This window comes from Galeopterus variegatus, unplaced genomic scaffold (assembly GCF_000696425.1).
Source record: "Galeopterus variegatus unplaced genomic scaffold, G_variegatus-3.0.2 Scaffold937, whole genome shotgun sequence".
Classification (NCBI taxonomy): Eukaryota; Metazoa; Chordata; class Mammalia; order Dermoptera; family Cynocephalidae; genus Galeopterus; species Galeopterus variegatus.
In genome coordinates this window covers 360,290-384,430 of record NW_007727048.1, presented here as the reverse complement: position 1 = coordinate 384,430, position 24,141 = coordinate 360,290, and the positions used below count along the sequence as shown (strand labels likewise).

The window sequence follows — 24,141 nt, the reverse complement described above, 5'->3', positions numbered from 1 at the left end:
GGAAAAAGACAAAAAAAAAAAAAAAAAAAAAAATCATGTTCAATAAAACAGTAAATGACACAAGGTAATGCTTATAATATATTCAGTGCAAAAAATATGCAAAACCATATTCAATATAATCTCAACTAATGACCTTAAATGCCAATATGATCTTGGATTAATTTTATTTTTTGACATTTTCAGATTTTCAAATTACAATTATAATGACCATGTAACTTTTATGGTGAGGGAAAAAGCACCCTCTTTAATAAATAGTGAAAAAAAACAAAATATCAGTAATCTTCTACTTTCCAAGTTGTCCAAATAAAATTACAATGAATGTGTTTCACTTTTACAGTGTGGGGGGGAACCACCCACCTTTTAAAATAGCAAATAAATAAGACAGCAAAGCATTCATGAATTTCCAAAATTATGTCATCGGATATAAATCCAGTTCATTTTTAGTTTTGAAACTGTTTATCAAAATTACATAGTTTGGCTTTTTTATTAGAAATATGATTTGAAGTATTCCACATTGTTTTAGAAAATTATCTTTTAGTTTTTCATGAAATTTGAGGAGCTCTTAAGGAAAACACGCCAGATTTCATGTGTTGAAATATGAAGGTGCTCACCACAGACCAATGCTATTCAACTTGTGGGTCCCCGGGGTTCCCAGACTGGTTGCTTAGTCTCTTAATTATAAAAAATATGCTCACCTAATTATGAACCAACCAGATTTCCATTGCATTAAAAACAAATCTAGTTAGAGAAGTTGATAATTTTATCTATATTGCTATCTTGAATATGGCTTGGCTTAAAAAGGCATGGATGGCGCTTCTCCACTATAACAGATAATAAGTTGTGAATAAATCATTCAGTTGTGAAGTTCAAAGAAATGCTGAGATCATTTTGAGTCTTTAGTGTCTTAAAGATATGTTTCTTTTTACAACAATCATGTCCTATGTATATCAGTTTAGGATTATCTATTCGAAATAACTCCTTAAGGAAATATCAAGAAATAAGAAGACAGTATTCATATCTGAAAAATAAAACCCCAACCCGTTGAAATTTATATTAAAAGTGATGTTGATATTTAAGAATTATTGTGAGCTCAGACTCTAAAAGATGTCACATTGAGAGGAAATCAAAAATGGTTGAGCTTTTCTTATTAAGCTATAGTAATAAGATAAAGGAAGGGTTGCGATGAAATTGTCCCAGATTTAGAATGTGTCATCTAAGAAAACCAGACAAAATTCAGGGTGTCCAGGGAGGGGCTATCCCATTTGATGTCACCAGGAAGTGGCTCTATAAACAAAGGCAGAGCTTGGCAGGTTGCACTGAATACTTCAAGTCAGTTTCTCTGGAAAAATGTGAATTACTCAGTAAGCCCTCAGTTGCCCCTGCAGTAAATCAACTTTGAAATGCAATGGAGAGCTTTGGGTAATGAATCATGCAGGGTTACACGCTGGGTCCTCAATTCACCGAACATGATTAAAGACAATTAAAGATATCAAACTTTTATGAAATAGTTTATTGAATCATTTTTGAAACTATCACTGTTTGTTACCTCACAGGTAAACCAATGCATTTAAACAAATTAACTTTGAACTAAAAATATTAACTTTCAATTAAATAACACCTGCAAAGAACAGGCCAACAATTTGACGTTGTTGATTATTAAGAAGCACGCAACAGAAGCAAATTAACTTTGAACTAAAAATATTAACTTTCAATTAAATAACACCTGCAAAGAACAGGCCGACAATTTGACGTTGTTGATTATTAAGAAGCACGCAACAGAAATGTTAATTTCATTTTACGAGTTCCTTGTTAATTTTCAAAGACTCTTTGGTAAGGGGGATAAAGCATTTTCATGCTTGGTCAAGGCTACCCTGTGTAAAAGCTGCTTGTTTTCAACTTCCAGAAATGAATTTCTGCTTGACATTAATGATTCTGTTAAACCTCTATATAAGGCAAAGGCAATTGGAAACAAAAATTTGCATTTTAAACTCCCAAAGCCAGTTTTGTTCAATTACTGTTTTTTTTAAAAAAAATTTTCCTAAGAAACTATTCACAAAAAAAAGAAAGAGACTTCTATAAATTTGGCTAGAAGAAATATAATCTTGCCGGTAATTTAAATTTCCCATGATTAACAGACACACATTTAAAAGAGTGTAACAGGTCTTCAGTTTGACAGTTATCTAACTCAGATCAGCTGAAGCATGTTCAACCTCTCCACTGTTGACCATTTCCTTTCTTTTAAGAGAAAGAAAGAAATTGATCTGGTCCCAGGGATATATATAACAGTTTCAGAAACAGAAGTAATTTATTTTCTCAGTCTCTTTCTTTCTTTCTTTTACAATGCCATTCACTGGTTAATTCGGTCACTAGCATGATTTCATATTTCTCCCCTACTTTTTAAATTTCTTCCAATCACATCAAGATTTTCCTTAAAAGCTTCAAATTGCTCATACCCATTTCATTCAAAAAGTCACCAAGCCATGGGATTCAACATGATTCCAGGATAAATTCAATTCTCAGAACTATCGGGATCACACGGTATAATCAGAAACCTTAGCATTACTCAACACACACAAATACAGTGCTCCCTCAGCATCTGCAGGGCATGGGTTCCAGGACACCCCCACATACTCCACAGGGTACCAAAATCCCTGGATGCTCAAGTCCCTGATAGAAAATGGCATTGTATTTGCACATATCCTGCTCACATCTTCTCCTCGTCCATACACTTTAAATCATCCCTAGGTTACTTATAATACCTAATACAATGTAAATGCTGTATAAATTATTACACTATTTTTTGTTTGTATTATTTTTTTATTCTTGTACAGATTTTCCCCCAATTTATGATGGTTTGACTTAATGATTTTTCAATATTACAATGGTGCAAAAGCCACACACATTCAGTAAACTCCTTGACTGAGGATTGGGTTACATCTGGATAAACCCATCGTTAATTGAAAATATCCTAAGTTGAAAACGCACTTTCAACTTGCAATATTTTCAATTTATGATGAGCAGCACATAACCCAATCGTAAGTCGAGGAGCATCTGTGTTGTTGCTTTTTATTGTCATTTTTTAAAAAATTTTCAGTCCACAGTTGGTTGAATCCATAAATGCGAAACCTGCTGATAAACACAGCTGACTGTACACACACATTCCCACATAGCTTTCTGCTTATCAGCTTTTCCAAATGGAGTATTGTTGTGGAAAAGGAAAGGGGATTTTCCTATTAAGGACCTACTAAGTGGCAGGACTATGCTAAGCATTATTTAATCCTCAGAAATCTCTGTGGTATGCCTTATTCCTATGTCACAATTAATTGAGAAATTAATCCAAGTTGTCATCTATTCAAGGTTATGTAATCTGTGCCAAGGAGGCGACACAGCCAGATCTGAATGTGGTTCTCTCGTTTCTCAGCATGCTGTCCCTCCTGCACTGCACTGCCTCCCTTAGCAAACTGCTTCCTTGGTTGACAATATCATCAGGAAGGAGAAATTATTGCCTGCCACTTCTGGGTTAACATCATCACTTTTTCCATCCATTAGCACGGATAATGCAGAGATGCCACCAATCCTGTTAGAGAGTAGAAATCATCTCCAGGTTGATCTCCATCTTCCTAGTCACTCTAGCTCCTTTCTTGCTCAGTTACTTATTGTCAAAGAAGAAATCTGGGAAACTGGCCTTTAGTGTGGGGGTGAAGAATATCAAGGTGACGAACTGAACATTGTTTTGCCTTTAGCACTTACTATAGATTCTTAAGCAAATTGAACTAACATTGTGTTAAATGCAAAATTGTTTTTAAGAATAGCATGACATATCCTTAGTCACTAATTCTCCTAGATCACAGAATAAGTGATTGGTATTTCAGATAAATATGCAAATAAAGACATAAAGGCCCAGAGAGGTAGGTAACTTGTCCCAGTCACACAGCTAATAAATGGTAGAATCAGAATTCAAACTCAGTCCTTCATGACTCCAAAGAGCCTGAGATCTTTCCGATACACCAATGGTTCTCACCTTCAGTGTATATCAGAATCATTAGAGCACTTGTAAGAAATGGGCTGGCCAGTTAGCTCAGTTGCTTAGAGCGTGGGGCTGATAACACCAAGGTCCAGGGTTTGAACCCTGTCCACCAGCTGCCAAAAAAAGAGAAAGTACAGATGCCCAAGCTTCAACTCAAAACTGTTGATTGAGAATCTCCAGGGTCAGGTCATCTGTTTCATTATTGTTTGTTTGTTTAAACAACTTCCCAAGCAACCCTGCTATACGTCAAAGTTTGATAACCACATTATGACACTATGCTGCCTTATGGTCTTATAGAAATGGTCCTCACTAAAGCAGTAAAAACTTCTAGATTAATACTCTACATCTTGTGGGAGTTACTATGGAGCTAGCAAAATCCTAGTATTTTGTAAATTTTTGTGTATCTGAATATTGGGTATAATTTTTTTTGCTTTAGTTTAGATGCTCTTATTTGTGTTTAATTGTTCTCAGACTAGCGCTAACTTGCAGAATCCATTGTTTTGTTTTTACGCTGCACTAAAAATTCTTTAATAAATGTTACAATCTCTCTTTCACTTTGGAACACCAGATATTCTTTAGAGATTGCCCTTTAGTTTAAGAGGCCTTACCTTTTTTTTTTTTTTGCAAAATAAATATATTAAGCAAATTTGGGGGGTTATTGAAACTAAACAATTTTCAGCAGTCCCTGCTTACCCACGGTTTTGCTTTCCACAGTTTCAGTTACCTATGGTGCAGTATGACAAGAAATTTTGAGAGAGAGAGAGGCAGACCACATTCACATAACTTTTACTACAGTATATTGTTATAATTGTTCTATTTTATTATTAGTTATTGTTGTTAATCTCTTACTGTGCCTAATTTATAAATTTAACTTTATCACAGGTACGTATGTATAGGAAAAAACAGTACAGTCTGCAATTTCAGGCATACACTGGGTTCTTGGAACACATCCCCTCTTGGATATGGGAGGATGACTGTAGTTATATTTGAAGAGAGAAGTCAGTAAAATGAATAAAGATCAAAGACTTTCATTATTAGGAAAGATACAATTACCTTTAATGATCCCCAGGAAGTAGAGACCAAACCTCCTGCGGACACTTACAAAGTGAGGTCATGTGGATAACTAGTTGACTGTAGGAATCCAAGTTCAGGGCTTCTACATTGTTTCAAAAGCATTATATAAATGCAGCCCCTACCCCTCATGCAATTCCCGCTTCAAATTAAAATGCAGCCTATAAAAGTCATACCCAAGGAATTTATTGAAACCAAGAAATTTCTCTTCCTGGTTTTCTCAGTCTGCTGAATTTTTTTACTTAGGGTTTGCAAAGTTTCTCTCTTGCCTCTGGGCTACAAGTAACTATTCCTGTAAATAGAATAGTCTCTTGTGTTTAAAAACAAATTAAGAGAAATACTTGCCTGTGTAATGTCAAATCAATGCAGCACTCCTAAACTTTCCAAGAGGAATGCATAGCATACAAAATGCGTAGATTGCCTCCCAGCTGTTATCTTTCAGTGACCACAGAAATGTATTCTACTCTTGTCAAGAACAAGCTTTCATAAAATGGAAAAGCAGCAATCCCCTGCTTGAGTTTTGATCATGGCTAGTAGTCATTCGACCCTTTACCTTCTCAGTCCTAAGCCATGAAGTAGAGAATATATATATTTATGTCATGAGTACCTTAAGTCAATAATTGTGCGGTATACACATGTATGGAAACTCACTGTATCCCACAAATAAATACAAATACATGTTTTTTTAAAAAGAGAAGGAACATGATAACCTCTTAGAATTTAAAATAATTTTAGTAAGCTCTTTTGATGCAATTTTTGAAATTATGTTTTTTCTACTTATTTTTATGCCATGTATTTTTTCTTACCTTTAATTAATGTCTCATATTAGCAAAAGAAAACTTCCAGAAGAGCTGGTGTCTATCCAGAATCCATTTACCCCATTTCATCTTGTACTTCAGTCTCATCATTGTTACCAAGAAAAAGAGGCTCTGGTCTGGACACTTTGAGTTCCCACTGGCAGTTAATATAGAAGACATAGGGAACACTCTGTGTTCTCTTTCAGCAGTACCTATGTGCTATATTTCATCACACCAATACAGAAGAGCCGGTAACCAAGCAATTTCAGGAATCAAGCTCCCATTCATAGTTATTACTATTGTTACAGGAATTAATTTCAATTCAACAAGCAAAATTTGAATCTTTTCAACAAACCATATACTGTCAAGCATGAAGAAATGAAAAAGAATCAAGAAGTTTACAAACTAGAGGGGGAAATACAAGACCCGAATTTAAGAATGGACATGAATTTTCAGCCGTGTTTCCCCAAGTATGGTACCTGCACCACCAGACCCATCTGTGGAGGTGGTTAAGAAAAAAACCTGGAACACACACCAAATTACAGAGTCAGGATCTCCAAAGGTGGAGTAAGGAAGTAATTTTTATCCAGGTTCCCTGATTTTTATTTTATGCCCACAGCTTGAAAATCACTGATATGAAGAATGCTGTGGACAATTTTAAAAGGAAATGAATCATATGCAATGGTTCATCTGCAATTGTTCATGTTAACATTCAAACTAGAGGAATTTTCATCATTTGCAAGCGCTAAAATCAAAGGGGAACTTGATGTGAAATGCAAACTCCTGGGTATGCCCCAGTATGGGATGGGGCCCAGAAATCTACAGTTTTTTAATATGCATACTAGTGATTCCAAAGCAGTTCACTTGGTAGATAACACTTAGAAAAGTGCTGGCCAAAATTACTGGGCTGTTGGATGGCCATTGGCTGTCATCTCTAGCACTCTATAGGATGTGGCAACATTCAGAGAGTACTATTTTGTTAGCAGCTGTAGCACTATGGTGAGATTCCTAACAAAGCAAGTCGTATTAGTGGTGGCTGATTTAGTAACATGGGATCCCCATTTAGCACTGTGTTTGAAACTATGCAGCCATTTTATTGATTTATTTCAACTGACTATAATGAACTACTGTCTAGATCAGAAAATTTACAATACATAGTAGAATTAGTATATTACATAGTACAATTTTTAGACATGCCCTCTCATTTGAAAATACAAATCAATAGAATAATGTTTACCAATCTATGTAGTATCTATTGATTTGTATTTTCAAATGAGAGGGCATATCTGAATGAACATAGTACAATTTAAAAATTATACTATAGAATAATGGTTACCAGAGGCAGGGGGTGGGGGTTGGGGAAGAGAAGGAAATGTAATGGACTAAGGGGTACAAAGCTATGCTATCTACCCTCAGTGAATCATTGTTCAATATATACATGTATTGAAACAACATACTGTACCCCACAAATATGTACAAGTAAATGTTAAAATATTTTGAATAAAAAAAGAACGTAGATTGGAACATTATTTCCTAAAATGGTAATCTCCTAAAATAGTAATGCTGTAAATGTGGTATCTCAGTGCTGTTCAACATTGCACAGGTTGTCTGAAAGTACAATATGGTGTAACAGTAAAGCCACAAAAACCAAAGGCAAAAAAAAAATGTACTTGAGGCAGCTTATATCATTTATAAGGAATCCCATCACTAGAAGGGTGGACGCTGAAGTCATCCCCTGCTTCTTGCTGTCCAGAATCCAGAAGTCATCACAGGCCAAAGCCAAAGAGTCCAAAGAGCCCTAAATAAATTTCCAGTGAATAAAATCTACCATGCAGACTCAAAAAGAACCTTCTACAAATTCAGTTATTATAAAAGGGGCAAACTGTGCAAATTTTAGATAAACTTATCAAAAAAAATATCTAACTTATGTTTGTTGTACAATTAACATGAACTGTCAAGAAGGGAAACATTTGGCTGTGAAAGCAAACATTAAGCATGTTTACAATTGATCACGATTAGAAGAACTTTTCAAGATCTTCTTTGGAAGAGCTAGTATGACCTCTTTGTTGAGAATGTGCCTAGGACAATTTATCAGCCTTTTCAATCCCAGATGTCAAGAAAGCATGGAGGATTGACCTAACTTCCAAGTTATTTTCAGAATTGCAGTAACACCCCTGAAAAGGTTGACCCTACAGTGCAGAAAAATGGTAGCTCAGAGCCAGAAGTATGTGAACTTGCCAGGCCAATAAGTGGACTTGATTTCCTTCTCTAGTCATCTTCATTGAATTCCCAGATGGCCTCTGAACATAGTCTTGTCTGAGAAAAATGAGACATGATTTCACTGACTACCTGAGATCAACTTTTATTATCCAGTAAAAAAGCCCAGGGTAGATCTCTAACAGAAAGAAACAGCCTGCTACTAAAGATCAAGGAACAGATGAAAGCATTGTTTTAGGGTTAAGGAGGAGAGAATTCTCTCTGCTACTATATTATGATTAAAATCACAGACTAATTTTCTCTGCTCTTAAGCTTTCTAAATGTGTACTATACTTTTCTTTTCCTCCCTGTTAACATGCCATACCTATACTACAGTAAAATTCCATTTTGTCAAAGTAGGTTGGAACCAAGATCATTTTATTAAGGTTGTATTTTCTGAGAAAACAGAAAATACCAACTAAATCTAAGAATTTCTGCGTGGGGGGGAAGTAGAGAATATTAAAAAATCAATTAAAATTCTATAAAAAATGCATGAACTCATGTAACTCTTTTACTAGACAATAATTGCCATTTATATTAGAATGAGATTACATAAAATTTTTGCTTGTTTCTCCCAATAGAAATTTGCTTGGTTTGTTATTTTCCAATTATGTTTGTGCTGCTAACATCTTGTTAATCTGGGCCTGTTAACCAAGTTGTTGGTAACATTGCCAGTAATTTGTAAAGGCTGTGTAAAGGCTGATAATTTTGAACTGAAAAAAGTTAATTACCAGCAAAAAATGGAAACTATCACCATTTATAAAAACGAAACTGCCTTAAAGGGGAAAAGAGGATAAAAGAAGGATGTGGATGACTTACTATCACTCCTTCGCCCTGCAGGAAAAGTTTAAAATACATACACGCCTTACTAGTTATTGGAACTGACTTTTTCAAATGTTTCTCCCATTGACTGAATTGCCTGAAGTAAACCAGATGGCTCTTTAGTAGATGCCTTCTTTGAGGGATATTACAATTGAAACCAAATTATAGGAACTATATTGAAATGCGTCAGTGCAAACAACAATATGATGATGATGATGATGATGATGATGATCTTTGTATATTGCTCTATATTTATGTTTCAGCTGTTTGAGAAAGTCAAAGAAGTTTGTCCAAATGTGCACGAGAAGATCAGAGCTATTTATGCAGATCTCAATCAGAGTGACCTTGCCATCAGCAAGGAAGACATGGAGGAACTTCTGTCGTGTACCAACATTATCTTCCACTGTGCAGCTACTGTACGCTTTGATGACCCTCTGAGGTACATACATTCCCATTTCCCTCCCATGGCTTGAATACGTGTGTTTTCTGTGCACATGTACATTTACTTTCTTCATGGTTTCTGTAAAAACAAAACAAAACAAACAAAATCAAAGAAGCAAAACTTCTCCAAAATCCCACCAGCTGGGGATAACCATTTAATACTGTGGAGAATATCCATTCCAACATTTTTTTTATGTACCTATGATTATATAGATATGTCCAATTTTACAAAAAAAGGCATCCAGTTGAGAATGCTGTTTTGTAACATGCTCAATAATATTTTTGGATATCTCTCATTGTCAGTAAATATTCTATTAATATATATATATATATATATAATTACTCATCCAGTTCTGTTTTGGGTGAACATTTGGTTGTTCTAATTTTTTACCACTATAAACCAATCTGCAATGAACATCTCTGTACATAATGTTTTTACCCCTGTGTGTGCTCTCTTTGGAGTAAATTCCCAGAAAGTAGAATTGTCAGATATATGTCAGGTGTGCCCAGGTTATGAACAGTTTACATTTTTACATATAATGCTAAATTGCTCTCCAAAAAGATGGTGTCAATTTACACTGTCCTTGTGCACATGAATAGTTATTTCTAACATTCACAACAATACAAATTATAATTATTTAATTATTCTTAATATTGACAATATGATAGTGGAAATGGTATTACGTGTTCTGATTCTTATTTCTTTGATGATTAGAAAGACTGACAATGCTTAAATGCTGACTGGCATTTTACTATTTTGTGAAATGCCTGTTCATGTTATTTTCCTTTTTTTCTATTGAAACATTTTTTATTATTAATTTTAAGACTATTTGGAAGATTCAGCATATTAACTTTTTGTCATTATAAGGCTCAAAATATTTTAACAATGTATCTTTTCTCTTTCAACTCTATTATATATGTAGTTATTCATAATTTCTTCTAGTATTGTTATGGTTTCACTTTTACATTTAAATCTTTGATCTATTTAAGTTTTATTCAGCTATAAAGAGGAATATTCAGGAAAATTCTGCAAAGAGTGATGTAGGTGTGAAGGTAAAATAGCTTTTTTTTTTCTAACAGATGGTTAGTTCTTAAACAACATTTATTAAATGATTTATTTTCACTCTATTAGAAATGAAACTCATATAAGAAACTTATAAATGAAACTCTTAAAATTTCCAATTTTTAAAGTCTTTATTTTGTTCCATCAATTTGACTTTTTCTGCCATTTCTCATTTAATTACTGTAATTTTTATTATATTAGGGTAAGTACTCCCACAGCACTCTTCTTTTTAAAAAAATTTCCTAACTATTCTAACCTGCTTATTCTTAAGTAAATTTAGAATAATTTTGCCAAGCTTTTAAAAATTTGGGGAGTTTGATTAGGATTACCTTGTATATGTAGATTAATTTAGAAAAAATGACACATTTAAAATATCGATTCTTCCTATCCATGAACACTATGTCTTTCCATTTATTCAATTTTTCTGTTATAACCCTTAATAAAGTTTTACCATTTTTTATATACTCACTTATGATTAATTTTGTGTATTTTTTTTTCCTTTTTGTCTTTTTTACTGACCGGTAACGGGATTGCAACCCTCAGTGTCACGCCCACACTGTTTTACCATTTTTTATATACTCACTTATGATTAATTTAGTGTATTTTTTTTTCCTTTTTGTCTTTTTTACTGACCGGTAACGGGATTGCAACCCTCAGTGTCACGCCCACACTGTTTTACCATTTTTTATATACTCACTTATGATTAATTTAGTGTATTTTTTTTTCCTTTTTGTCTTTTTTACTGACCGGTAACGGGATTGCAACCCTCAGTGTCCCGCCCACACTGGGGACTGGCAACGGAATCGCAACCCTCGGTGTTGCGCCCGCACCGCGCTCAGCCAGTGAGCGGGAACCGGTCTCCACATGGGATCCGAACCCTCGGCGGGAGCGCCGCTGCACTCCCAAGCGGTGCACTCTCCAGTGCGCCACCGGGCCGGCCCAATTTTGTGTATTTTTTAAATGTTCAGATGAACATGTACCTTTCCTCCACTGAATTCTCTAATTTTTGTTTATATATAGGAAAGCTAGTGATTAATTTACATAATTTTTATAAGCAGACACCTTACTGAATTATCTTATTGTTTATCCCAGTTTTTTTAAAGCTGCTTCTGTTTGTTTTTCAGATACACACTTTCATAATCTGATAGTGATTTGTGTGACTGCATTTTTAATTCTTATATCTGTTCATTAATTTTATTTTCCTCTCTAATTACATGGCTGGGACTTCAGAGCAGAGCTGTAGTGACTATAGTCATTCTTCCTAGCCCTGACTTTAAAAGCAGTTCCCCTAGCTTTTAACAGCAAATTGAAATACATATTGCTTAATGTTTATATTCTACTTTAGTGAATGTCTTTAATTAAATTTGGAATGGATATGAAATGTCATTTTAAAACTTTTCATAATGTATGTAGATGATCATATAGTTTTTCTCTTTTTGAGTTAAACTAGGTTAACAGGTTTCCTGTTTTTGGATAAACCATGTATTCTTTGGATGAACTATTTCACTGTCACCACATACTGTGTTTATGTAACTTTGTATTCTGTTAGCTACAATTTAGGATTTTGACATCAGTTTTCATGTCTGACCCGGACTTTTACAATAGTGAATTATGTTGCTCATTCAAAAATCCACTATTGTCCTCCTCCAGTTTATTTGTATTTTCAAACTTCTTGAGTTAGATGCTTATGTACTTATGTTCTTTTAGTGGCTGCTTATAGAAGTCCGTTTATAAATTCAGAGGACTGGGACTTTTTACCTTCCAGTTGATCAAAACCAAGTGACCTCTAAATACAATACGTATAGTGCTTCAGTGAATAGGATTTATGTACACAAAACACATCATCAACACGTAACACATTCCGAGTATCACATAACTGTGTAACCATGACCCATCCTTTTCTTCCTGGTCCTTTGATGTAGCCACCAAAATCTGATAGACATGCCAGCTGTTGGAGTGGGTGCGGTTACCGCAAGGCAGGACGCTGAATTACCTCCTTGTATTCCTTTCTGTTTAATCTTCTTTAGACATGCTGTGCAACTTAACGTCACCGCCACCAAGCAGCTCTTGTTTATGGCCACTCAGATGCCAAAGCTGGAAGCCTTCATACACATATCTACTGCCTTTTCTAATTGTAACCTGAAGCACATCGACGAAGTGATTTATCCATGCACTGTGGAGCCCAAAAAAATCATTGACTCCATGGAGTAAGTTGGGTCAATGATGAGATCAATGGGTGGGCAGATTTAGTTCTCTTTTTTTCTTTGTAGTCATTCATTAATGAGGTAATAAAGTGGGACACTCTTGGACAAAATGCTTTGAAAAAGTGCTAGCTTTAGCTACCCTGCCCCTGCTAGTCTCTTCAACCTTCTGGAGGGAATATACTGCTGAAGAGGAAGGGGGACAGAAAATTCTTAAAATGTTTTGTTAAATAGTTTAGGATAGTATGAGGTACTTGGGGATATTACACATAGAAGGGGTTTGCACCTCTTGATTAACTCAGCATTTTCACTAGATAAAGGAAATAGGAAATACGTAGTATAAACGTTCAGAAGAAAAATTTTGGAGTCAGACTGACTGTGGTTCAACCTGTAGCTCCACAACTTACTAGCTGTGTGACTTTGAACAAGTTCCGTGGCCTCTCTGAGTCCCAGATCCTTCATTTGTAAAATGGGCCCATCTCAGTTATGATGGTGAATCAAGCTATATAAAGCACTTATTGCAGTACTAGGGAGTATGTAATTGCAGTTAATCAAATGGTTAGTAAAGAAGAACTAATCAAGGTAGAAATTCCTCTAAGATCTAGCAGAAGTGACAGTCTTCTGAATACTTCTGAATAGTGACCTATTCGGCTGAGATACACTTTCCTTACTGTCCTACTGTTCAGAAGAAATAGTGTCTAATATTTTTCTCTTCATGCCAACAAAAACCACTTTCTTCTTAGGACATGGCCCTGGTCTCAGAATAAGTATGTTTCTGTTTTCTGCTTCTTCATTATTCTGCTCCATTTTATAAAGTTTACCCAGTTTATTGTTTTTTAAACTCTATGTAAAAAATATTACAGAAGAAAAATTGACTATTTCACCATGAATTTGTCACATTATAATTTCATGTAATACTGTATTTATATGCAAAATATACTCTTTTAAAAGTTTGGATAAATCAGGAGTATATTCCCTTCAGTGCAAACATTTTCATCTCCTCCAGCTCTGAGAATAGATATTTTTACCTGTCATTTAAAAATATCCAGGCCAAAGAAGAATGAAAGTCATCTAAATTAGGATGTGGAAGTTACTGAAAGTTGCTAACAGAGTCAGGAGAGTTGGAGAAAAGACAGGTATGCTCTGATACCCAAAGTCTATGCAGGAAAGTATGTATAAAGCCTCAGAGCATTTTCAGGATGGAATTGTCAGCTAGCTGCCCTCTTACAGTGTTGTCTCTTGGTAAACATGGTGCCTACATATTTGATATGCCCAGGAAAGGGGAAGACCACCCCTTGATTACAGGCCCCCACACTGAGTTTATTGTGACACAGTCCACTGCTGATCCCTCTCATACCTGACAGATCATAGTGCAATTGGAGGCAGTGAAGGAGTCTCTGTGAGCTTGTAAGAGAAAAGAGGTAGGAAACGAGCAATGAGTTCATCCACAGTGAGGGGTTTCTAGGTCCTCCACCCCACTTCCTCCCTCCCAAACTATGTCCAGACACTAAATACTCCCAGGTTTCAAAGAAAAATAAACTCACCTCCCAGAGGAGAAGTTGGTTTATCATAAGGTATTCATCACTTTCTGTACTGCCCCAGGCGTATGTGAACTAGAAAAGGCAGGTAATTGCTACATGATTTATGACCAAACTGTATCTGTCATTTGTACACATTTTTTATGTCCATCTGTCATTTACTGCTCTCCAAGGATAACAAATACACGGCCAAACAGAACTAGGAAGGAAATTATATTTTATCTCAACAGAATACATTTGGAATGCAGTGAAGGCACTGACATTTATTTCCAAACAGGGAAAAAGTCATATCTATTATTTATTAACTCGAAATTAATCAGGACATTTGGGACCACCTGTTCAGCCTCATCTCCCTCAGTGCTCCCCGTACATTTGTGCTGCAGTCCTCATGAGTGATTAGTCCTCCACCTCATACTCTGTGCCTTTGCTTTTGATGCTTCTGTTCCTAGAGCCTATTTCCACCTGTACTTCACCCGGTTCATTCCTACTCAGACATCAAAGTTCTCCCCTGAAGCCCCCCGGCATGGGCATCCTTCCCTAGTCCTCGCATAGTACCCGGCGCCCGTGTTTATCATTGCTTTTTAACGCAGGTCATTCCAAATACCTGGCTGCTTATTTATATTCTACACGAGACAATAAGCTTCTCAGAGAAAGAGAATATTTCTTGTTCCTCTTGGCATCTCTGGTGTCAACACTTAGAAGGGACTCAAACATCTGCTGAATACATGAAAAGTTTTTGATGGCATTAGATGATCACTGTTCATACTGTTCTGTTTCCTGTTTGCTTTGACAGAAGTAAGAATAGGTGACAGAATTCCAGAAGAAGATGATATTTGGGGATATGGAAGTTTTATGTCTAACATATCTCTATCCCCACCTCTTACTTAAACTTTGGGTGAAGCCTGTATGTTAAGTTTTGAATAACTCTTTGAATAAAACCCAGCAACCCTCACTAACTAAACAATCATTTCTGTTTTAACTTCTATAGCAGATGGAATTTTCTGAAGTTTTAGAATAACAAATAACTTTAATACCATTAAAGTTATTCTGAATATACATTAATTCACCTAAATCCAGGTATAGTCGCTTTGTTTTAAGAAAAACAAAATTCTCCGATATCTTCTCTATTTAATAATTGGCCTGTGGTGAAAGCAAAATTATTTTTCAATGTTTGTAAGTTCCTATTTCCCTTGGAAGTTTTTTTTTTTTGTTTTGTTTTGTTTTTTAACAGTAACTTCATGGGGTCTAGCAGCTGTCCTTGCTCTTGGTATTCCAGCAGATCTCACTTTTTAAAAAGGAACAAAGAGTTAGACAACATGATGATCCTGAAGCTCTTCTCTGGGCTTTGTGATCTCAAGAAAATCACCCATAAAAATGTAAATGATGGGCCGGCCCGGTGGCGCACTGGATAAGTGCGCCACTTGGGAAGCGCGGCGGCGCTCCCGCCCGAGGGTTCGGATCCCACATACAGACCGGTTCCCGCTCACTGGCTGAGCGAGGCGCGGGAGCAACACCGAGGGTTGCAATCGCGTTGCCGGTCCCCGGTCCGGTACGGGGGCAACACTGAGGGTTGCGATCCGTTGCCGGACATGGAAAAAGACAAAAGACAAAAAAAAAAAATAATGTAAATGAGCCTATTTTTTTCCTATCCAGAAAATCAGTTGAATGGGAATTCCGCTGCTGGGAAATAAAGGAGGGTTTGGATTTGTTTGCCAGGAACTTTCCCAATTGCTTAGGTTGGAGTGATACTGCTCAGTGTTATTAATACAAAAGGGAATGGGACTGTGAACTTAAACCCTTTGCCTAGCACCCCTGTCCCATCCTTTACAGGCTTCAAGTTTCTCCTCATTCAACCCACCCCATTTTCTGTCCATCCTTTAGCCTCAGACTGTCAGGTGTCAGGTCCCTTCCCTCAGCTCCTATCTGAAAACTTCCAGACTAATCTTGGTCCTGAACCATTCCAGAAAGATGGAATTTGATTGTGTTCGTAAAAAAAAAAAAAAAAAAAAAAAAAAAAAAAATTTTTTTTTTAAAAAAAAAAAAAAAAAAAAAAAAAAAAAAAACTTTAGCATGTTAGTAAAAACACATTTTAATAATAACTTAAATTAGGAGTTAATGCTCTTAGTTAGTATGACAGTCATGGCTGTTCATCGGTGTTAAGCAACTAATTTTCCCAGCTCCTGTACCTGCTGTTGTCTTTAGCCCTTCATCCCAGAGGCCACAAACATTTTGTCATGTGGCAGTGTCTCACCATTCTTACTCATCTCTGCTTTATATTACTAGCTTCTACATATTTGGTGATATTTATCTTTAGAAATTTATGTATGTAAATGAATCAGGGATTTCTAGCGGAATTCCAGTTTTACAGAATAACAGCTAAGCAGAATGTATATTTTTTAAAATGCACATAACTGACCAGGAAAGATAGGGTGTTGTGGTTGGTAGAGTCCTTATTTTTATGGCCAAGATTAACTCCTCTTAGGGAAACCAGCATAGAAGAAAAGGGCTTTTGCACCTTTATGAAAACCTGAAATAACTAGAATTAGGAATGAGAAAAATGAATTCAAAAATATTTACTGCTTTATTTAACATACTTCAATATATCTAGTAAATGTTCATTAAGAAGGGAAGGGCAGAGATGAACCATTATTGAGCAATTACTGTGAGCAAGATACTTTTACAGACATTTAATTCGTTAACGTAATATTGTAGGATTGATATTATTATCACTGCTAAGCAAAAAGCTCAGGAAGGCTAAGGAACTATTTGAATGTCTTTGAGCTGATAAGCCACAGATGTAATTTTTATCCATGGTCACTTGATTCTGAAGCCCGTGGTCTTTCCAGTACACCCACATCTTTGGCAGTGCTAGAGACTGAAAGGTGTTTTCTTAAAATGTAAACTGTGCTCTCCAGGAGCTCACATCCAGTATGAATAGCACAGGGTAGAATTATACGTGTGATGTGGTGGGGAAAAAGGACACATTGAGTGTTGCAGATTTGAGAGGGGTAGTTGAAAACCTCTCTGAAGTTAGGCATATGATATAGACTTGGAAGAGTGGGTAGAGTGTACCTAGGTAAGATCTGAGCACATACCAGGCAGAGCAACTGGAGCAGGAAGACCAGCTGTGTAGCTAGAAGTCCATTTTGGCAGCACATATGTCATGTGTAGGGAAGAAATTAGAGATCAAACTGCAAAGGTTGGCTGGGGCCATACTGGGGAGATTTTGAATACCATGCAGAGGGATTGTATTTAATTCTGCAGTCAGTGGGGATCACCTGAAGGAGGGCCGTGTGTGTGTGTGTGTGTGTGTGTGTGTGTGTGTGTGTGTGTGTGTGTGTGTGTTTGTGTGAGAGAGAGAGAGAGAGAGAATGTGTGTGTTGGGGGATCAGTTGGTTAGTTACTCCTTTGTTTCAACCAGGAAACACTTGGATGAAAATGGGCTTTAGGAATATTAATATGTTCATGGGAGAGGAAAAGGTAGTGGATTAGCAGGGAGACCCATCACCTGAGATGGAGAGGTGTGGATGGCAACAGATATAAAAACACCTATGTGTTTTGGGAAAGAAAAACTGATAGGACTTGGCTATACCCACGTAATCATCATATCTTACATACCTAATACCAGGGATTTAATTCCTTTAAAGTTCAATTCTATTGAAATTTTTACTCCAAGAAACAATGCCTTTTTGAGAGCTAACCGCAATGTACTTAAGTCTGTGGAGTGGATTTCTTTAAATTAGTGATTCCATGAATTGTCAGGGCATGTTAAAAATATAGATTATCATACTCTCACCCCTGAAAATTGAATTAGTGGTTCTAAAAGGGCACTCGGGAATCGTGATTTTCAGCAGGGTCCCTATGTAATTCTTATTTATCAGCAGTCGAGTTTGGGGAGTAGAGCACCTTACAGTGCTTTTTCATTGAGCAGTTCTCATTTGAAATGGGGACCATTCATGTTCCAATAACCCATGCACCCTTTTTCCTGCTCTCCTTACCTCCTGTTGTCTTTCAATTCATAGATGCTTTCATTGAATGAAAGTTCCCAGTAGTTTGTACCTACTGTTAATCACCCTTCTGAAGCTACCTGGCCACCAGAAGACACAGCTAATCTGCCATGTAAAAAAAGGAAAGGTGCTCCCTGATCAAACGCTGAGTGCAATCCGCTGTGGTGGTGCACTGAGGGTACACGGCCAAAAAGCAGGGAGATACGTGAAGGCTGTCTGCAGCCCACAGCAGTGGGCCTCACGATGGCCCTGTGGGAGGTATGAAAGGCAGGCAGATGTTGGAGAGCAGTTTTGCCTTTGCACTAAAGAACACATCGTTTGCACTAGAAAAAGTTTGAACTATTCTAGGAGAAAGGTAAAAGTGAATTCTAGCATTCGTGCTTTTATTTTCAGGATGGCACAGCTTCAAGATGGCATCTAAATAGCTGACAAAAAAAATGGAAATTCTATGTACTTTAACATTACCAGGCTTTAAAAACAAATCCGAGCAGGGTTAAACTATTCTTTAAACAAACTGAGTAACTTTCACGTTGTCAGGCCATCAGAAGGCCATTCAGCATCCAACACAGGTTTGGGCTAGGACAGGTGCTCAAAAAAAGTCTGGAGGGAAATACAGATACCAATTCACCACAAGCATTGGCTCAAAAATACCCTTCTTCTCAATAAAAAGTTTAAATTTACTGTGAAGCCAACTCCACCAAACCGAGGTCAGTCATCTTTGGCCTTTCAGCTTCTCAACACTCTTCACTGACATTGAACACTGTAACTTCCAGTTTTGCTTCCTTCTCTACAAAGACATCCCTTTTCTTCTTTTTGCACATTCTCCCTACAACCTCATCACCTCTGAGTTCACCCACTCTCTCCTATTATTGTCCATCTCTGCTTCCCCAAACCTTGCATGGCACCTCAATTGGCCAGTCAAGACTCCCAGGTGGAAGAGCATCCCTTTACTGAATAAGCCAGGTAGCTGGCTCCTGGGGGCAGAAAAGTGATTAGACACAGAGATAAATAATGTAATTCCTGCTCTTCTGGATTCATTGTACAGTGGGAAAACAGACACATAAGCAAATACATACAGCACTATAATTGCAATAATCAAGGCAAGAACATAATCCAGACTACAGGAGAGAGCAAACGTTATCGTAAGACAAAGTGTTCACTACCTACTCTCCAAAAGCTTTTCCTTTTATACCACTAGGCTTATCCTACTTGTTGCATAAGAAAATTAGAAGGAAAAATAATAATACATATTCCTCTTGCTATTTCATTCAGAAAATACATAAATAATAAAATTATCAATGATACCATGGTGTTGATTCACTAAGTTTCAAACCCAAAATAGATAGTAATATTTAGAAGAAATTGTGTGTGTGTGCATACACAGACATTTACATATTGCTTTCTGAAATTTTCCATGTCTTTATGCTTCTTTTGAAACAATTCAAGTAGAAGTTTAAAATTTGAGACCCGTGATTCAAAACAGCTTCTGGAGCGTACTGGAGGACATTTGGTTAATTTCAGAATGCACTTTGGTGTATATATATATATAGTGTCTTTTTCACATGGTAACTTATTTACTGTTTTAAAAACACATTAAGAACAAACAGCAGCAGAAACCCTGGACTGAGTATAGGTCCTGAAAAGGGTCTCACTCGACCAGTGGATATGCGCGTTTTTAGACTAATCTGTCTGAACCCAGGAAGTGGCTGAATGAGATAGTAAATGGGTTGTATTAGAAATGATATTTTAAAACCAACTATTACCTATAGAGATATATGCTCATTGGTTGTTTTATTAAAAATAAGAATGCTTTAGGAGTATAGACAAGCCATCTACATAACATAAGTTTTTGCATCTGTGTTCTTAGAAATCTATGAAACCAATATTTTCTAAGACAAGCAAACTCACCAAACTTTGTAAAGCCCCAACTGTTATCCTTTTCATGCACAGTAATAGCAGTGATGGCAACTGGTACCAGCCACGTGACATTCAATCCCAGTGCATTGCTGAGTTCTGATGTTTTCTTAGGATATTTTTCTTCACAGCATTTTTGAAATTAAGCTCTATTTCTTCCAGACCTGGTTTCTATAATTTGTATATTTTTGGAGGTGAGAGAAAATGGTCTCAGGGAAATCCACTGCTGATCCACAAGTGGGATGAGGTAGTGGTCGTATTATAAAAATGGAAAGGTATTTGCACTATCTCACATTCTCTCACAGTCCTCAGGTGGCCATATAATCAAAATATCCTCTATTTTTCTAGGTAGTTGGAGTTGTTTTCAATCCTAAGAACTTCTCAACCTTTCTGTATTTAATTTAAATCAAAAGGCATTGAGTATCCAGAATATACTCAGCACTAGTGGAAGAAAAGCAAAAAATGAAAACATTATAATAATAGATAGTGCTCATATTCCAATAAGTATCAAATGAATTATCAAAGTAGGGTGCTGTGAGTCTGAATGTCTTAACATCAGGCATATCTTAAATGCTCAATAATTTGTCATGTTAGCAAAGCAGTATTAGTTAAGATTTTCTACAATCAAAACAGTATGGTTATGTTCTGTCCAATAAAAATAGAAACAAATGTACCAAACACATTGATTAGAAAAATTGCACCAATATATTCAGGCACTCTAATTTTTTAAAAATTATATTATATCAATAGTTTAATAAAATAGATCTGCCAGCTAGGAGAAACATTTTATTGACAAGAATTTTGTTGCTCTCTTAGAGAAGTGTAGATTGACTTTGGGATTATAAAAATGGTTCTGACATTTTAAAAAGAGATTAGGCTGATGCTATGGTAATTCATTCATGATACATGTCACCTTTTAAGTAGGAGTATCCAGTAATCGCACCATTGAAGCTGATTCAGAGTATTATAATCACTCCACTCAACAGATTTCAGAATGCATTGGAAATCTCTGGAAATAATTATCAAGTTATTAGTATAAACTCTAAACAGAACTTCAAAATGGGTTTCATAGATTTTCTAAAATGGATTGAAAGTCTGCCAAATGTAGTTGTTTTGATTTGATGAAGCTTGAATGAAATTTTAAAAATTAAAAGCTAAAGGTTTCAGGACTGGTGCACCAAGTTTTTACTGGCTAACACTGAATGATTGGGGCTGCCACTGAAGTACCTTGAATGCAAGAACCTTTAATTCCGTGAACACAGCGCCTGGCATACTACAGGGCATATGATTAGCACTCAAAAATGTGTTGGGTGAATGTTCTTATGAACCTGATGGAGAGAAAGTAATTAAAGATAATTAGAGGTTATATGTGATAATGTAATAGATTGCTAATCTGTTGAATTAATCTACATCTACCTATTCATCTATCTATCTGGGTGAGAGGAAGTAGGATTTGACTGATAAGATTACGCTTAGCAGTGCATAGCAGAGAGATCATCCATCATGCAGGTTGTGAACAGGTAAACACTCAACCTTGATATCCTGTGATTGTTTGGGATTCCAGAACTCAAGCTAGAAGGTGGAAGTTTTGTTTGTCTGTCTCACATTTTCTTTTTGCTCTATTGTCTAATATATGTTGCTAGAATTCTTTTTAATCTGACTACCTTCAGGTGGTTAGACGACGCTATTATTGACGAGATCACACCCAAGCTGATCGGGGATCGGCCCAATACTTACACCTACACGAAGGCCTTGGGAGAGATGGTGGTACAGCAAGAGAGTGAGAACCTAAACATTGCCATCATAAGGCCCTCCATTGTGGGAGCAACCTGGCAGGAGCCTTTCCCAGTAAGCCCTCTCATCTGGATTCTGTGCTTTGCTTCCAAACCATGGTCCTTCTAGCTCAATTACTTTATGATGTCTTTTTTCTTCTTCTTCTTAGGATTTATAGCTGAGTATGGCAAATCAAACATGAACCCATCATATTATGGCAAAATTCCATGTTGGGTTCAGGATTTACCCAGCCTGGGGCTCTCCCTGGGAGTTACTCAGACTGTCCTAGAGTTGGAAGATATTAAATTAACTTCTAATTAATTCATCTCAAAATTCCCATGGGAGACAGCTTCATTTTTTTGGTTTTCCCTCTGTGGCTTAAATATATCCAAATGTTCTTGATGGCCAAATTGGTAACATTGCAACTTCCAGCATAAATAGGAATCCTAAAGTTCACGGAGGAATCTCGGTTCAGGAATATTAATTTTTTTTAACCTCTGTATACTGCTATATCCTTTTGAAAGTACTTTGAATTATAGCATCTTCTTCAAACCAACTGTGTGAAGCTATATGGCCAGATAAATTTGAGCTCTACAACTTACTGGCAATGCAACTTTTGAGTTGTCTCATCTCTAAAACTGGGCTGACACTACTTCCTCTACAGAGTTAATTAAATAAGACAATGTAAGAGAAGTGCTTAATTCCTAGTGAAAGGCTCAACAAATACTAATCCCTCCATCTTCTCTTCTCCCATTGGATACATACATTTTGACTTTTACAGATAAAGAAACAGACATAATAAGGTCAACTGACTTGCTTAGGGCTTAGAGAAAAAAATCAAAAAGACATTTATCTCTAACTGCTCCTAACATAATCTTCCCTGTAACATCTCTAAGCAAGCTAATACACACAAAACGTACATCTGGTATGGACTCTATAGCTGTTAAAATTTGCAAGAAATAGGTAATTCCTGCAAATCATTTTGAAATGTTCTCCTAAGGAGCTTAAAAACCAGGCCTCAGGCAGAGAACAACTATGACTGATGAAATGTTTAGCAGATCATGATATTAATACGAGGCCCTGTTTAGCCCATAAAATGTCATGAAACAGGAAACCATCTATGACTCCTGCTATGAAAAACAATGCTGGCCAAAAAGTCTTGCACAGTCAAATGAAGTGAGAAAATAGCCAGTGCTTTGCTATCGATCTTTGAGATCATACAAGTATTGGATTAGATAGTTCTACTGGCTGGGGTCTCAGTGCTCCTGTTTGAAATTTATTAAGATTAGACTGCAGATGTTCCAAAGATTTAACAATTTTCTGAAATGTGTAACCAATAGAGATCTTCTTTTTTTTTTAGGGTTGGGTTGATAACCTAAATGGACCTAGCGGGCTTATTATTGCGGTATGTATAATGATGGGGAAATAACTCCTTGAATTGTAGTAGAGGAATAGGAACAAAATTCTCACTGTTGGCTTAGGTTCATTGATCCAAAAACATAAATTTTATTTTTGCAACTATAACTGAAGCAAGTTATCTCAATTTTTCTGATTGGAAAATAGAGGGTGGATGATGTTACTTTTATTCTTTGGGAATGTTATTATCAGGAAAACAGAGGTAATGTGATATCATCAATTACTGTTCAGGAATTTTATACTGGAGTCTTTGAAGGTCAAGGATTTTCCTGTAGTTACCACAAGATGGGGGTATTTCCTCATTTTGCAATTTTTAATAGCTTGAATTAGTGCAGGAATTGGGGATGCAGTCTAAAAATCATATCCTCAAAGATTATTAAATTCTTGACTATAAAACACAAGAGTTTATATATATATGTGTATAGAAAAGGGATATACATCAGTAACTATTTCTTAATAGATACTATAAAGAGAACTACCAATTTTTGAAATACTAAAATTAATGAATACAGGATGTACTTGTTCAACAATAATCCTCTCAGAGACAAGGAGACATGGACTCCTCTAGGTTAGCAGTTCTCGGTGTGCCCCTCTCTGCAGTTCAGATTGATCCAGCTGAACATTTTAGAACCAGAACCACAAAGTTACTCTTCAGGGTAATGAATCAGAATTCAATTATCTAAATGAATTTAAATCTTATTAGGGATCACATGCCTCAGACACTGCCTCTGTTCTTCCCAGAACTAGGTCCAACATGAACTAAAATACAAATATGAGACACTGAATTATGACTCATCAAAGAGAGTGACAATGAA

The 24,141-nt window shown here is 36.2% G+C and overlaps 1 protein-coding gene across 1 annotated transcript in view; it reads left to right on the top strand.

The window, feature by feature from the left end:
• The window catches only part of FAR2 (fatty acyl CoA reductase 2), a 53,886-nt gene that overhangs the window by 5,878 nt on the left and 23,867 nt on the right, over nt 1–24,141 (top strand). The window contains exons 2-5 of the mRNA XM_008573588.1: nt 9,237–9,412; nt 12,505–12,684; nt 21,808–21,985; nt 23,271–23,315. Of these exons, the coding sequence (XP_008571810.1) occupies nt 9,237–9,412; nt 12,505–12,684; nt 21,808–21,985; nt 23,271–23,315 (579 nt within the window). The remainder of the gene's footprint in view (nt 1–9,236; nt 9,413–12,504; nt 12,685–21,807; nt 21,986–23,270; nt 23,316–24,141) is intronic.